The sequence below is a fragment of the Electrona antarctica genome (assembly GCF_951216825.1).
Source record: "Electrona antarctica genome assembly, chromosome: 9".
NCBI classification, from domain to species: domain Eukaryota; kingdom Metazoa; phylum Chordata; class Actinopteri; order Myctophiformes; family Myctophidae; genus Electrona; species Electrona antarctica.
Window position 1 is genome coordinate 7226773 of NC_136790.1, and position 15809 is coordinate 7242581.

The 15809-nt window shown below is 42.4% G+C and overlaps 1 protein-coding gene across 1 annotated transcript in view; it reads right to left on the reverse strand.

Moving 5' to 3' along the window:
- Positions 1 to 15809, reverse strand: part of LOC306929291 (inositol 1,4,5-trisphosphate-gated calcium channel ITPR1-like) — a 136614-nt gene that overhangs the window by 102946 nt on the left and 17859 nt on the right. The window contains exons 4-11 of the mRNA XM_079509733.1: positions 15168 to 15283; positions 13820 to 13906; positions 11583 to 11741; positions 10604 to 10702; positions 10199 to 10282; positions 9689 to 9835; positions 7635 to 7730; positions 7414 to 7458 (exon numbers count right to left, since the gene is read on the reverse strand). Of these exons, the coding sequence (XP_079365859.1) occupies positions 7414 to 7458; positions 7635 to 7730; positions 9689 to 9835; positions 10199 to 10282; positions 10604 to 10702; positions 11583 to 11741; positions 13820 to 13906; positions 15168 to 15283 (833 nt within the window). The remainder of the gene's footprint in view (positions 1 to 7413; positions 7459 to 7634; positions 7731 to 9688; positions 9836 to 10198; positions 10283 to 10603; positions 10703 to 11582; positions 11742 to 13819; positions 13907 to 15167; positions 15284 to 15809) is intronic.

Genomic DNA, 15809 nt, shown 5'->3' on the forward strand with positions numbered 1-15809 from the left:
TGTACTCTATCGTCAACCCTAGGCCATTCCAGCCTATCAAAATGTGCAGGGGTGGGGTGGGTTCTGGAAGTGAGGCCAAGTAGCTGATAATATAAGAACACATTGAGCTGTATTTGGGTAAAGTGGTGATAATATAAGAACACATTGAGCTGTATTTGGGTAAAGTGGTGATAATATAAGAACACATTGAGCTGTATTTGGGTAAAGTGGTGATAATATAAGAACACATTGAGCTGTATTTGGGTAAAGTGGTGATAATATAAGAACACATTGAGCTGTATTTGGGTAAAGTGGTGATAATATAAGAACACATTGAGCTGTATTTGGGTAAAGTGATAATATAAGAACACATTGAGCTGTATTTGGGTAAAGTGATGATAATATAAGAACACATTGAGCTGTATTTGGGTAAAGTGATGATAATATAAGAACACATTGAGCTGTATTTGGGTAAAGTTATGATAATATAAGAACACATTGAGCTGTATTTGGGTAAAGTGATGAGAACACATTGAGCTGTATTTGGGTAAAGTGATGATAATATAAGAACACATTGAGCTGTATTTGGGTAAAGTGATGATAATATAAGAACACATTGAGCTGTATTTGGGTAAAGTGATGATAATATAAGAACACATTGAGCTGTATTTGGGTAAAGTGATGAGAACACATTGAGCTGTATTTGGGTAAAGTGATGATAATATAAGAACACATTGAGCTGTATTTGGGTAAAGTGATGATAATATAAGAACACATTGAGCTGTATTTGGGTAAAGTGATGATAATATAAGAACACATTGAGCTGTATTTGGGTAAAGTGATGATAATATAAGAACACATTGAGCTGTATTTGGGTAAAGTGATGATAATATAAGAACACATTGAGCTGTATTTGGGTAAAGTTATGATAATATAAGAACACATTGAGCTGTATTTGGGTAAAGTGATGAGAACACATTGAGCTGTATTTGGGTAAAGTGATGATAATATAAGAACACATTGAGCTGTATTTGGGTGAAGTGATGATAATATAAGAACACATTGAGCTGTATTTGGGTAAAGTGATGATAATATAAGAACACATTGAGCTGTATTTGGGTAAAGTGATGATAATATAAGAACACATTGAGCTGTATTTGGGGTAAAGTGATGATAATATAAGAACACATTGAGCTGTATTTGGGTAAAGTGATGATAATATAAGAACACATTGAGCTGTATTTGGGTAAAGTGATGATAATATAAGAACACATTGAGCTGTATTTGGGTAAAGTGATGATAATATAAGAACACATTGAGCTGTATTTGGGTAAAGTGATGATAATATAAGAACACATTGAGCTGTATTTGGGTAAAGTGATGATAATATAAGAACACATTGAGCTGTATTTGGGTAAAGTGATGATAATATAAGAACACATTGAGCTGTATTTGGGTAAAGTGATGATAATATAAGAACACATTGAGCTGTATTTGGGTAAAGTTATGATAATATAAGAACACATTGAGCTGTATTTGGGTAAAGTGATGAGAACACATTGAGCTGTATTTGGGTAAAGTGATGATAATAAGACCACATTCAAGTATCTGACAATGTATAAAGTCACCATACCAACTTTACTGACGCAGTGTTGTGTTTTTTTTTTTTTTCATATTTCATGTTCATATTTCGGACAAAGCTGGTTTCTGATCGACAGCAGAGATATATCGTATGTCCAAAAAGTGCTATAGGGTCATGATGTCAGTGCTATAGGGTCATGATGTCAGTGCTATAGGGTCATGATGTCAGTGCTATAGGGTCATGATGTCAGCTATAGGGTCATGATGTCAGCGCTAAAGAGCTAGCAGGGCACCGAGTTCAGCGCTAAAGAGCTAGCAGGGCACTGAGTTCAGTGGGATAGATATAGTGGATAAAGGATTCCCAGCTCAAAGAGGCCCTTTGAACCAAAAAACACAATGATTTGGTCCAATTACTTGCTTAATTCAATTCAATACATACCAGTAGAATGTTGTAGTTTTAATGTAATAAGCCAAAGTAGCCAAGAACAACTCATGACCCACTGCTATTATCCAGTGTTCCCAGCACAAGGCCTTTAGTATAGTTAATATAGTGGTGAGTGACATTTACGATACTGTGAGAACTTTATTACCAGCAAACCGATCATTTATTTACTGTAAGAAATCATAGCTATGGAGTGTTTGTTCAGTAACAGTGTTAAATAACTATTTATTGTGACAGTAATCATTGCTATAGTGTTTGTTCAGTAACAGTGTTAAATAACTATTTATTGTGACAGTAATCATTGCTATAGTGTTTGTTCAGTAACAGTGATAAATAACTATATATTGTGACAGTAATCATTGCTATAGTGTGTGTTCAGTAACAGTGATAAATAGCTATTTATTGTGACAGTAATCATTGCTATAGTGTTTGTTCAGTAACAGTGTTAAAAAGCTTCAACACTGTTACTGAACACTATATCAATGATTACTGTCACATTATATAGCTATGTATCACTGTTTACTGAACAAACACTATATCAATGATTACTGTCACATTATATAGCTATGTATCACTGTTTACTGAACAAACACTATAGCAATGATTACTGTCACATTATATAGCTATGTATCACTGTTTACTGAACAAACACTATAGCAATGATTACTGTCACATTATATAGCTATGTATCACTGTTTACTGTACAAACACTATAGCAATGATTACTGTCACATTATATAGCTATGTATCACTGTTTACTGAACAAACACTATAGCAATGATTACTGTCACAATTAGAGCTATTTAACACTGTTACTGAACACTCTAGCAATGATTACTGTCACAATATAGAGCTATTTAACACTGTTACTGAACAAACACTATATAGCAATGATTACTGTCACAATATAGAACTATTTAACAAAACAACAATTTCACATAAATGCCCTTTAAGCTGCTCTTCGTGAGTTTACATATAATATTTTGTAATATCAGTCTGTCCGTGTGTTCCCTCATAGTCTATCACTGCTAGAGAAGAGCTGCAGGTCACAAAACGCACGCATGCACATGCGCACGCACACACACGCACACACACGTGCACATTCTCAGTGAACCGCTGCCATCTACTGGCCACTCATGAGTACTTGATGCCTTCTCTCACCATGGACTCTACAAGCATCATATGCTGTCTCTCTATATAATATAATAATATACTGTCCCTTTAATGCAGAAACAATTACAATACAATAATACGCAATACAGTATTTGCGTGCTCTGCTTGCGCAAGTAATAACAAATGTATCAATAACCCGGTTATCAATAAGGGCTTGTCGAGCCTGTTAGCAGCCCATGACGCCATGTTTAAACAATCAAGACAAGAGGCGACCAAGAAATAAATCAAATCACCCACGCAAGGTTATAATAGTTTGGAATTTTTCATCATAGTTCAGTTTTAGTTAGTTTTGTCAATTGTTTTAATTCAGTTAGTTTTGATGAGCATTTAGAGAAAATGTTTATTTTTTTTCTTTCTATTTTGTCATTATTTTGTTAGTTTTAGTTAACTATACGAACCTTGCATCCACGCAGGTACAAGCATGTCAGTCTAAAAATGCATTCATACCTGCCAACCTTCAGTTAATTTTAGATGGTGGTCGGCCACAATCTCTGTCATCAGTAACTGGTTAATAAAAAATCACACCCGTGTGAACTGAGTGGTGTAAGGTTTTATATAGCATGATCAGCTGTGGTCTGACGTAATGTCTGACGTAATGAAAAGTTGATTCAGCTGGAGTTTTTGTCCGATGTGAGGTATTATATAAGGTAAGGTATTATATAGCCTGATCAGCTCTGATCTGACGTAATGAAATCACACCCGGATGTGATTTCACAACTGGCTTTTTTTGTGCAGAAAAAATGAGCATGGTTGCTACGGTCATTCAGTTCACCCGGGTGTGATTTAATTACGTCAGAAATTATTTTGAACATAGCAACCATGCTCAGTTTTTTCTGCACACAAAAGCCAGTTGTAGGAGTGGTTTACACCACTCAAAAACGATACCGGTTCTGTTCAGAATTTGTCGTCTCACGCCTTTCCACAAAATATTAGAAAACGGGCTCAGCGGGCTCGATAAAAGCCTGGATCAATAAGCAGGATCCGGTTAAATTAATAGTGAAAATAACAGATCTACTAGCTCACAGATAGTAGATCTGTTCTTTTCACTATCAAATAGGGTTGTACGAGGTTAATTCCTCGTGTATTTTCTATGTCCATCTTTGAGGGTTTGTGTAAACACAAAGATTGAAGACGAAAGTGTGTAAACACAAACACTGAAGACAAAAGTGAGGACGCAAATTGTGATTAGCCAGAATGAGATGATGTATGATGACGTATGATGATAAGAGCGCCCCTCACTTCACACAGGTGTGATTTTGGTTGGGGTTGGGGTTTCCGGTGAGACCGCAAATGTAATTTTTGGAACTCAAATTGTTGCATTTAACCCGGTGCGTTACCTGAGCTCAAAACCACGTAGAATTAAAACTAACGCAAAACTATCCTAAAAAAAATCCTGTACTTAAAACACAGGGTGGCAGTGATTCAGGGGTAGAGTGTCCAGTAGAACAGCCGGATGGGAACCGCGAGGTTCCCAGTTCGATTCCCAGGCTCCCCCAGAGTCAGTGTCGAAGTGTCCTTGAGCAAGACTCTGAACCCCATCGTTTACTCCACCATTGGTGGATGAATGTGTGTATGAATGGGAATGCAATGCACAATCTATGTAAAGCGCTTTGGATTAAAGCGATATATGAATGCACCACATTTACCATTTAAAATACAAGTGAACATAGTTTATCTTCTTGAACTAGGGATTTTTGTGTGTGTTTTGGAGTGGTGCAACCACTCCAAGGAACAGCAATGTCCGTGTACTGTTAACCTATGTATGTGTGATTACGAGTACCAGTAGGGGCAAAAATGGCGCTGTTGTGCCAGAAACAGAGAGAGAGAGATAGTGCTGCACTGAGAGAGAGAGAGAGAGAGAGAGAGAGAGAGAGAGAGAGAGAGAAAAGGGGGGGGGGGGGGGTAGTTGCACCACTCAGTTCTGTGATTTTTAACATAGCCTTTGACTGTACTAATCATGTTAAAAAAGTTAATTAAAAAACATTTAGTAATTACTTGCGCAAGCAGAGCGCGCAAGTACTGCGATCGGCTGGGTATGTCGGTGTTGTCCACCGGCCAATAAGGGACCACCATTCTTGATGACGTAACTAAGGCAAGTTTGGTGATTGGCTGGGTATGTATGTATGTGTCGGCCTTGTCGGGGTAAGAATGGTGGTCCCTTATTGGCTGATGGTGACGTAACTACTAAGGTATGTTTCAAGGTTGGTATCCTACTATAAATGCGCCACGTCTCTACGTGCATGTGTGTACGGTTGTAATGCATGTAGCTCGAGAACCGTTTGCCCCACCGACTTCATAATCGACACACGCGTTCCACACCCCCACAGTGAGTGCAGTGCCCGGACTCGAGTCGTTCGGACCCACGGTTCTCCAGAAACCACAAAAGGCTCTGGTCAGGCTCTGGTCAGGCTCTGCCAGTGGGCCTAATCAGCCTAAATCCCCTCACCTGTGTAATTTCCAGCCTCTGCCTCAGCCAATTGATTGCCATGGCAACCCCACACCTGACAATTGATTTCTTAACAACTCCACTTTTCAGTCAGTTTGCAGTTTGACAGATAGTTAAAACGGTTGCTATGACAAGTTGACAGCAGGTATTATTAGGTTCCCAAGTTGCATCGCTCTCAAGTAGGCCGGTGGCCAACGGGCACGTACAGGTCTAGTAAGGTCAATAACGGGTCTAAAGAATTTAGAACAGTATTTGTATTAGACATTAGTTAGTAGCAGTACTTGTGCGCTCTTTTTGTGCACAAGTAGGCCATATATCAGGGGTTCTCAACGTTTTTGGCCGGGGACCCCCGGAAATGCTTTGGCAACGTCTCGGGACCCCCGCCCCGCCCCCTCCCGACCCCCAATATAAATTGACTGCTACAATAACCTTAAACCATTTTGGGCGGGAACCCCTTTTGGTGTTTTAAGCATTGTTATAATTTAGCTATTGAAAAATAGCAGATCTACAAGCTCATAGCGCGCCACCGAGTGGCGTGCTACGAGCTTGTAGGTCTGCTATTTTTGAAAAATTGTGGAAAAAAAATAAAAATAAAAATCATTTTTTTTTTTTTTTAATTAATTTGGGGACCCCCCAAAATAATTTGGCGACCCCCCGAGGGGTCGCGACCCACGGGTTGAGAACCCCTGCCATATATGGCCTACTTGCAAGGTGCAAGTTGGCAGCTCGACAGAGTGCATTTCTAGTTATTGTTCACGAGTGAGGGGAGGACAGAGAAGGAGATCAGGTGAGGGGAGGACAGAGAAGGAGATCAGGTGAGGGGAGGACAGAGAAGGAGATCAGGTGAGGGGAGGACAGAGAAGGAGATCAGGTGAGGGGAGGACAGAGAAGGAGATCAGGTGAGGGGAGGACAGAGAAGGAGATCAGGTGAGGGGAGGACAGAGAAGGAGATCAGGTGAGGGGAGGACAGAGAAGGAGATCAGGCGGAATTGCAGTCGCATGAACGCACTGTTGTGATGAAAAGAGAGCTGAGCCAGAAGGCAAAGCTCTCGTCTATCTCCGTTCCTACTCTCACCTATGGTCATGAAGTGTGGGTCATGACCGAAGCGGCCGATATAAGCAGCCAAAATGTGTTCTCCGACGTGTGGATGGCATCTCCTTTAGAGATAGGGTGAGAAGTTCAGTCACATGAGAGAGACCCGGAAGGAGAGTCGCTGCTTCTTCGCCTTGAAAGGAGCCTGCCAGCTTAGGTGTTTCGGGCATCTGGTTAGGATGCCTCCCGAGATATCACAGAACTTCAAACAGGTTCTGGGAAGGTTCTTTTACACTTCATAGTAAAAAATATAAATCACACTCGTGTGAAGTGAGGGGCACCCACTGTGACTGCCACACAACGTTGCGGGGGGCATAATGTCTAAAAAGTCAATGTCCTTCTGGTGCTTTAGTGCTGTGGCTGACAGTCGGACACCATCATCATCCTCCACCAGACATGAATGCAGTGTGTTATTTGTATGAAATGAAACAAGTCGTATTTTATATATCAGCCACATGACATCTCACGTCATCATTAAGGCGCTAAACAAACATTAAAAGACTGGGCTGCCACAACGTAATTTCGGTATGCCATGCATTGGAGAAGAAAGAAAATCACATCCGTGTGAAGTGAGGGGCGCTCGTATCATCATACATCTCATTCTGGCCAATCACAATTTGCGTTTTCACTTTTGTCTTCAATGTTTGTGTTCACACAAACCCGGAAAGCTGGGCATAGGAGGGGCTAAAGCATTCTTACCGAGGAACGAGACTCCAGACATTCCTCTTCATAGTCAGGATTCACCTGCAACAACACAGACAGACGTATTCAACTAAAACAATCACATAGAAGTCTACAAAGAAACTACTTGAATGAATACTGAATCACAGTACTGCTCTACAAAGAAAGTAGGCTAATTAAAATAATTGACAGTACTATATATATATATATATATACATATGCCAGGTGTTAATACTGACCTCTGCTGCCAGGTAGTGCCCTGTTGCCAGGTGTTTGAATCTGAACAGGCTGTTCCAGTATCCCGCTCCTCCTCTGCACGGGTCGTGCTGCACCACCTGAGACGCGCCACCAGGGGGAGACACAGTGACACTTTTATTTAACCCTAGAACACTAAACAGGGTGATTTTCACCCAGACAATTATATTTTTTGTAATTTTGTAATCAAAGTTACTAGTAACTGAAGTTGTCAAATAAATGTAGTGAGAGTGTTCAAATGGAACCAAATGGATCCTTACAGCTCTGTAACTCTGAGAGTATACACATGGAACCAAATGGACCCTTACAGGTCTGTAACACTGTACAAATAGTTAATTTGGTTCCATTTGTACACTACACTCTCGGAGATATGGGGTCGTTGATATTAAAACACCACGAAAGACGGCCCCGAGTTAGAATTACCATCCAAAGAGGACTTAACATTTACAGGTAAACCTACACATTATTAAACAGGGCTTTAAATGATTATAGATTCCACTAAAATATCTACAACTCATACAAAGGAAAAAAATCACACCCGTGTGAACTGAGTGGTGCAACTACCCCCCCCCCCCCCCCTCTCTCTCTCTCTCATTAGCAGGCAACAGTGCAGCACTATCCCTCTCTCTCTCTCTCTGTTTCTGCGCCCCTACTGGTACTCATGAGTCACACATGAGTCACAAACATAGTCACAAACATATATAGGTTAACGTCACAGACATTGCTGTTCCTTGGAGTGGTTGCACCACTCAAAAAATAAAGAGAAGATGAAAAGAGAAGAACCGTTTTTTAATCCATTGAGACCTGGAACGCATCCATGTCACGTTAGCGTTTAACCACATTAACCATTAACCACACACACCTCCACCTCCCATAATTCCTTGCTGCTGGTTGCTGAGGTGGCAGACTGGCGTCCAGTGGTTCGTAGGAATTAAGACATATTGGGCCCCATTTTAAGTGTGGTAAATCCATGCGTTATCCATATTATGCAAGTGGCGCTGAGCACACACACATAAGGCTTACTACTCGCCAGCATATTTTAGCATTGCGGGAGTGTTCATATGTTAATTAAGGGCGCTTTGAGCTAGCTGCTATTATGACCCTTTACCAAAAAAGACTCGCATACCGCTTAAACGCGGGTCAGACTACCTCTCTCTTGTTTCTAAAGTGCTTATTTGGGCTTGTTTCCTAGTGTTGTTTAAACCAGTGATTCTAACACAGTGGCATTTCCATGTCAAGGTCGACCCCCAGACGAATGCGTTTGTCCAACTAAGGACCTTATCTAAACATATTTTGTGTCAGGGACCCCCATGCCAGATTTGTGTTGTTTCAAAAAAAAAAATTGTCATTTGTTTGTTTTACAAGATTATTTTTGAAAATAGCAGATCTACAAGCTCACAATGCATGCAAATGGGGTATTTCTTTTTGGTTCAAAATAAACTATTTTTAAAAAATGTAGTCAAATAAATGAAGTCCTCATTTATATGTAAATGACATCCTGCACACACAGTAGGCCTATAGCCTACATTCATTACTCTGAACTCTGCATGGGGACAATCTGGGAGATAGGTGGGTTATTGCGCATAACGCACCGGTTCAGCTGACTTTTAAAGGGAATGGCACCCGCCACGCTGATTGGGTTGATGGAGGTGACGCCGCAAAACACACACCCATGACTAATTCAGGGCCGCTTTACGCGCAGCGCCAATTACCGCACCCAAAATAGCAACATGACATTGGTCACGACTCCATGTCTTAAATCAGGGGTTCTCAACCCGTGGGTCGCGACCCCTCGGGGGGTCGCCAAATTATTTTAGGGGGTCCCCAAATTATTTTCAAAAAACAAAACAAAAAAAAAGATTTTTTTTTAATTTTATTTTCACGATTTTTCAAAAATAGCAGACCTACAAGTTCATAGCGCGCCACTCGGTGGCGCGCTATGAGCTTGTAGATCTGCTATTTTTCAATAGCTAAATTATAACAATGCTTAAGGTTGAGAACCCCTGTCTTAAATGATGACATATGCATTGTTTCTTACCTCCACCTCCCACAATGCCTTGCTGCTGGTTGCTGAGGTGGCAGACTGCCGTCCGGTGGTTCGTAGGAAGACGTATTGTTTCTTGCGGTGGTCGTCGCACGTCAGGAACTTCTCTTGTTCTGCGTGAAACAAGCGCACTACGTCACCCTGGCCACAAGGGGGAGGAGGGAGAATCACTTTATTATTATTTATTATTATTATGGAACATAAGAGAAAAATGCTGCTTAAATTTAATTCTACACACTTTCCAACAGACAACAATGAAAGACAAGTCAATTCCTCGGTGGTCCAAAAGCAATGTTGTCGAATTATGCAAAAATTGACATTATACGGAAACAACCTTTGTATTTGTGTGGTGATAGATTACATTGGCAGTTGTGCGACACAGACAGACAGACAGACAGACAGACAGACAGACAGACAGACAGACAGACAGACAGACAGACAGACAGACAGACAGACAGACAGACAGACAGACAGACAGACAGACAGACAGACAGACAGACAGACCCCTTTAAGGACGACTTCCTGGTTGTCTCCCCATTTCATGAACAAGACGATCTTCCAGCTGGTGTTACAGTTGACCGAGTTCACCTGAAACGCACGCACACACACACACACACACAAACACACACAAACACACAGGGGTTAGGCCTATTCCTAGTCAAGTTGTCGGTGAAGGGGTGACCACCCGAAAACCACAACATGACTGGTCACCGCTCACACAACACATATCTCTGTTTTTACTAAGGTGGTCCCCTCTTCACCGGAAACTGGACTACGAATAGGCCTTTAGAGGTCAGGGTTAGAGGTCAGTCAGGGTCAGGGTTTACCTCGTTACATCCAGGGTTGTCTACCAGCTGGTGAGAGGGTTAGGGTTAGAGGTCAGGGTTAGAGGTCAGGGTCAGGGTTTACCTCGTTACATCCAGGGTTGTCTACCAGCTGGTGAGAGCTGGCATGAAGAGGCTGTCCTGCATTCACCGGGTTGAGGACCACCTTGTCTCCTATGACCACCTGACGCACGCACGCACGCACGCACGCACGCACGCACGCACGCACGCACGCACGCACGCACGCACGCACGCACGCACGCACGCACACACACACACACACACACACACACACACACACACACACACACACACACACACACACACACACACACACACACACACACACACACACACACACACACACACACACACACACACACACACACACACACACACACACACACACACACACACACACGATCAATACATAATCTAATCATTTCAATGTCTACTCAGGGCTTTTGTGTTTGATCCTAATCTTATCATAAACCTAAAACACAACTCTCTGCTTCTGGTGACTGATATTGTCCTAATGCGAGAGCGACTTACAGTAAGCAAGAACACAAATAACAATACATGGTAATACATCATATACATACAAATAGTCATCATGAATCATATGTGAGCTAAGAACCTAACAGTTGAATTTGAATATCTATATAATGAAACTATGCGTATATAGTGCTATGTCTACATAACATGCTATCTAATGAATGTAAGTTGAAAACACACATCTGCTTCTGGTGACTGATATTGTCCTTGTAATGCATGAGGGTGTAAAATCCTGGATATGTGTCACTCACACTGTCTCCGATAGATCGCAGTTTGTAGAAGGGTTTTACTCACACTGTCTCCGATAGATCGCAGTTTGTAGAAGGGTTTTACTCACACTGTCTCCGATAGATCGCAGTTTGTAGAAGGGTTTTACTCACACTGTCTCAGATAGATCGCAGTTTGTAGAAGGGTTTTACTCACACTGTCTCCGATAGATCGCAGTTTGTAGAAGGGTTTTACTCACACTGTCTCCGATAGATCGCAGTTTGTAGAAGGGTTTTACTCACACTGTCTCCGATAGATCGCAGTTTGTAGAAGGGTTGTATGTAGAACCAGGAGCCTTCGTTTCCAGCCGTGTCCAGCATCACTCTCATAGCGTTCTTCTCCAGCAGAGCGGGCAGCCGCTTGTTGACCGTCAGGTACTTATTGCTCTTCAGATGGAGCAGCTGAAAGGAAGCAGAAATGGTGGCATGCTATATTATAGGCCTATTATCATCAGAGTTTCCCAAACACAGGGTCGGGAGCCTTTAAAACATATACTGTATACGTGTGTGTGTGTGTGTGTGTGTGTGTGTGTGTGTGTGTGTGTGTGTGTGTGTGTGTGTGTGCGTGCGTGCGTGCGTGCGTGTGTGTAGCAGAGTAGCCTCCAGGCTACAGGGATATCCCTTTGGCTTATTGGTTAAGATTTTGGCTTTCCACATGGGAGACCCGGGTACGAATCCAGGGCGTTAATACATACCTGTATACATAAACACAACATGTTGTTGTTAGTAGTAGTAGAAATTGACGATATTCAGACCGCGGCCATCTTGCCAGCAAGGTGCTAACTAGGTGCAACTTCCCATTGACAGCCCATTCATCAAAACAGAAAAGTCCTATCTAATTGTATTAAACAACGTCAAACTCACCAACATTGCAGCTGTACGGCAAGCTTGAATTATCGTCTTTCAATCTGCAAAGTGTTTGTTTCATAAAAATCCACTGAAATTCCTTTTAGGAGTTTGGAAGCACTCCTTTTCAGTAAAGCAACCCCCTGCTTCCACCTGCATTATGTGCAAATTCAAAACAGGTGGTACGCAGGACTGTTGAGTGATATCCAACGAGCACTCCCAAACTCTGAAAAAGAACCTGCACGGAATGTCTTGACAGGAAGTAGCTCATACCATGTCTACGGTGGATTTTTATGAAACAAAACCTTTACAGATTGAAAGAGTATATGTTGTAATTCAAGCTTGCCGTGCAGCTGCAATGTTGGTGAGTTTCAGATAGGACTTTTCTGTTTGGATGAATGGGCTGTCTATGGGAAGTTGCACCTAGATAGCACCTTGCTGGCAAGATGACCGTGGTCTGAATATCATCAATAGTAGTAGTAGTATTAGTAGTATTATTTATTAGTAGTAGTAGACTATGTTTTGCACCCTGCATGTGTCTGTCCGTCTGTGAGAAGCTAATCTCCGGCACCGTTAGCTTGATCGCAGCACAACTGTGCACACACACACACACACACACACACACTCCCCCTGGAGGTGAAACTGCACACACACACACACACACACACACACACACACACACACACACACACACACACACACACACACACACACACACACACACACACACACACACACACACACACACACACACACACACACACACACACACACACACACACACACACACTCCCTGGAAGACAGAACCTCATGCAAATCGGTACACAATATCGCTATAGTCATGAGACCAAGACAGATGTGTCGGCCTGGGCCCGCCGAGCGGTCCAGGCACCTAAGCTGGAAATCCAGCCTGACAGCGTGTCGCGGGTTCGAGTCCCGATCCCGACAACCTTTGCTGCGTTTCTTCCCCCCATATCTCAACCCCTTTCCTGCCTAACTACTGTAAAATCTATCAATAAAGGCAAAAAGGCCCAAAAAAGATCTAAAAACAAAAAACAGATCTGTCAATTTTTTTGGTATTCCATCCTGATTGGCTAAGATTGGCTTCCAAAGTTTGCAGCGGTACTCAAAACAAAATGCCTTAACCCATTCAGGCCTGACGTCGAAATTAAAAAAAAAAAATCATGACAATTTTCGGAAAGATTTGAGGCACATTTTAACGATTTTTAAAAAATAGCAGACCTACAAGTTCATAGCGCGCCACTCAGTGGCGCGCTATGAGCTTGTAGATCTGCTATTTTTCAATAGCTAAATTATAACAATGTTTAAAACACCAAAAGGGGTTCCCGCCCCAAAATGGGTTAATGGTTAATGTGGTTAAACGCTAACGTGACATGGATGCGTTCCAGGTCTCAATGGATTAAATCATGAACGCAGCGTGGCCACTATAGGCCGAGGAAGAAAAGCCACCGTGCATTGTTCAAACCAGCCTCATGGTGGCGCTATGACAGGCTGAATTGCGTTTTTACCTATAACTGGACCGACCGGTGTGAAACTTAAGCATGCGCACGCACGCACGCACGCACGCACGCACGCACGCACGCACGCACACGCACACGCACACACACACACACCTGGATGACGTTGCCATACTGGATGACTGTTCCCAGCAACTTCCTGTTTTCAGAGTCATTCTGTTTCTTCTCCAGGTCTGCTGCATGCTGGGAAATGAAGTCACAAGGGACAGAAGAGAGGAGAGTCAGTCTGCTGCATGATGGGAAATGAAGTCACAAGGGGGAGAGGAGAGGGACCAAAGCAACAGGATTTAGAATATTTGATCAAAATCACACTCGTGTGAAGTGACTTCAAGTGAGGGGCACCCAGATTTTTGGGGGCATGTTGATGCTCTCATGTCATTTAATAAATGTAGGCTATTACAAGATTTATATGAGTGAGATGACGTCTTACGTCATCATTCACTGCCCTAAACAAACATTAAAGTCCTTTTTTCCGTCATAGTTATAGTTGACGAAATCAACATTTGGGCGCCGAGCAAAAGTAGATAATCTCTCTCCAGAACATATTCAGAGCTTAGAGCTGGCTACTGTCAATTCAAAGGAAACCAACAGCAGAGGGCGCAGTTTTTTCCTTTTCTTTTTTTTGGGGGTTTGACTCTGTTCCACAGATAAATATTGTGAATGTGAAAATAGCAGAAGCTCACTTGTGAGCTTGTAGATCGGCTATTTTCACAATTTTTATCTCTTTCTTATATTATTTGACCATTTGGCCGATGTTTGACCAGTTTTTATATTATTGTCTGAATGTCTGTTGATTACTTTTGATGCAGTAATGGCCTTTCTCCTTTTCCTTCAATGTTTTTTGAGGGATGCTAGTCCCTTCCAACAGCTGGCTATCAGACATGATGTCATGTGGCAGTCAAGTTTATGGACTTTTAATATCTTATTATTACGCCTGATTATTAAATGATAAATGGTAAACCGTGCAAATTGATATAGCACATTGATCCAAGGCTTTACATAGATTGTGCATTACATTCACCCATTCACACACATATTACACCGATGGCGGAGGAAACCATGCAAGGCACCGACCTGCTCATCGGGAGCAATTAGGGGCTCAGAGTGTTGCTCAAGGACACTTCGACACTAACTCTGGGGGAGCCCGGGAACGAACTGGAAACCGCATTGTTCCCAAGCGGCCGCACTACCCCTGAGCCATCTATATTTTATAATCTTATAATAATATAATACCTAATAATTTTAGTAATGTCCTCAAAATTTGAGGACGGAATTAGCACATTTCAGCGCGCGGAAAAATGCCCATGTATGGCGCTGTGATTGGCTGGAAGGTGTGCCATTCTGCGCTGCGATTGGCCGAGCATCGCGTAACGTGTATAAGAGGCAGATAGAGAGGAGGGAGAGAGACCCAACGGGTCATAATAAAGTATACAAAGTGACTCACATGCAGCTTGTTGAGCAGCACCGTGTCCGTGGTGCTGTTTCCTCCTGGTTTGGCTGCTTTCCAGAACTGTTTCTGGGCAGAGTAGCGGTTCATAGGACACAGTCTGAACAGACAGTCTGAAAAATAATTATAATAATCAATATGGTTCTGTTCGTCTGAACATACAGTCTGTAATTCTAGTGTGCGTGCGTGCGTGCGTGCGTGCGTGCGTGCGTGCGTGCGTGCGTGCGTGCGTGTGACCCTGGTGCATAGCGTTAGGAGGACGTCTCCTTAACGCTATGCACTTTCAACTTCCTGCGCACGCATGACAGGCTGCACAGACTGCTGCAAAAATAAAAAGTACACCTTCGCTACTCACCAATACAAAGACGTTTTTGCGGAGTTGAAAGCCTATACTTTCCCTAGTGGATGCACTCGGAGCCCCACATCTCACGCATAAAATGCACTTTTTGGCCAGAAAGATCTGGTCAATGTGATTTCTGAGGGCGCAGTGGAGTAACATATTGTTTCTTTTGTCCCTGGAACAATGTATGCTTTCAAATGGGGGTCCCAGGAACAAGGTATAGGCCTATTTTTCAGATGGGGGTCCCTGGAACACGATATTTTTCAGATGGGGGTCCCTGGAACACGATATTTTTCAGA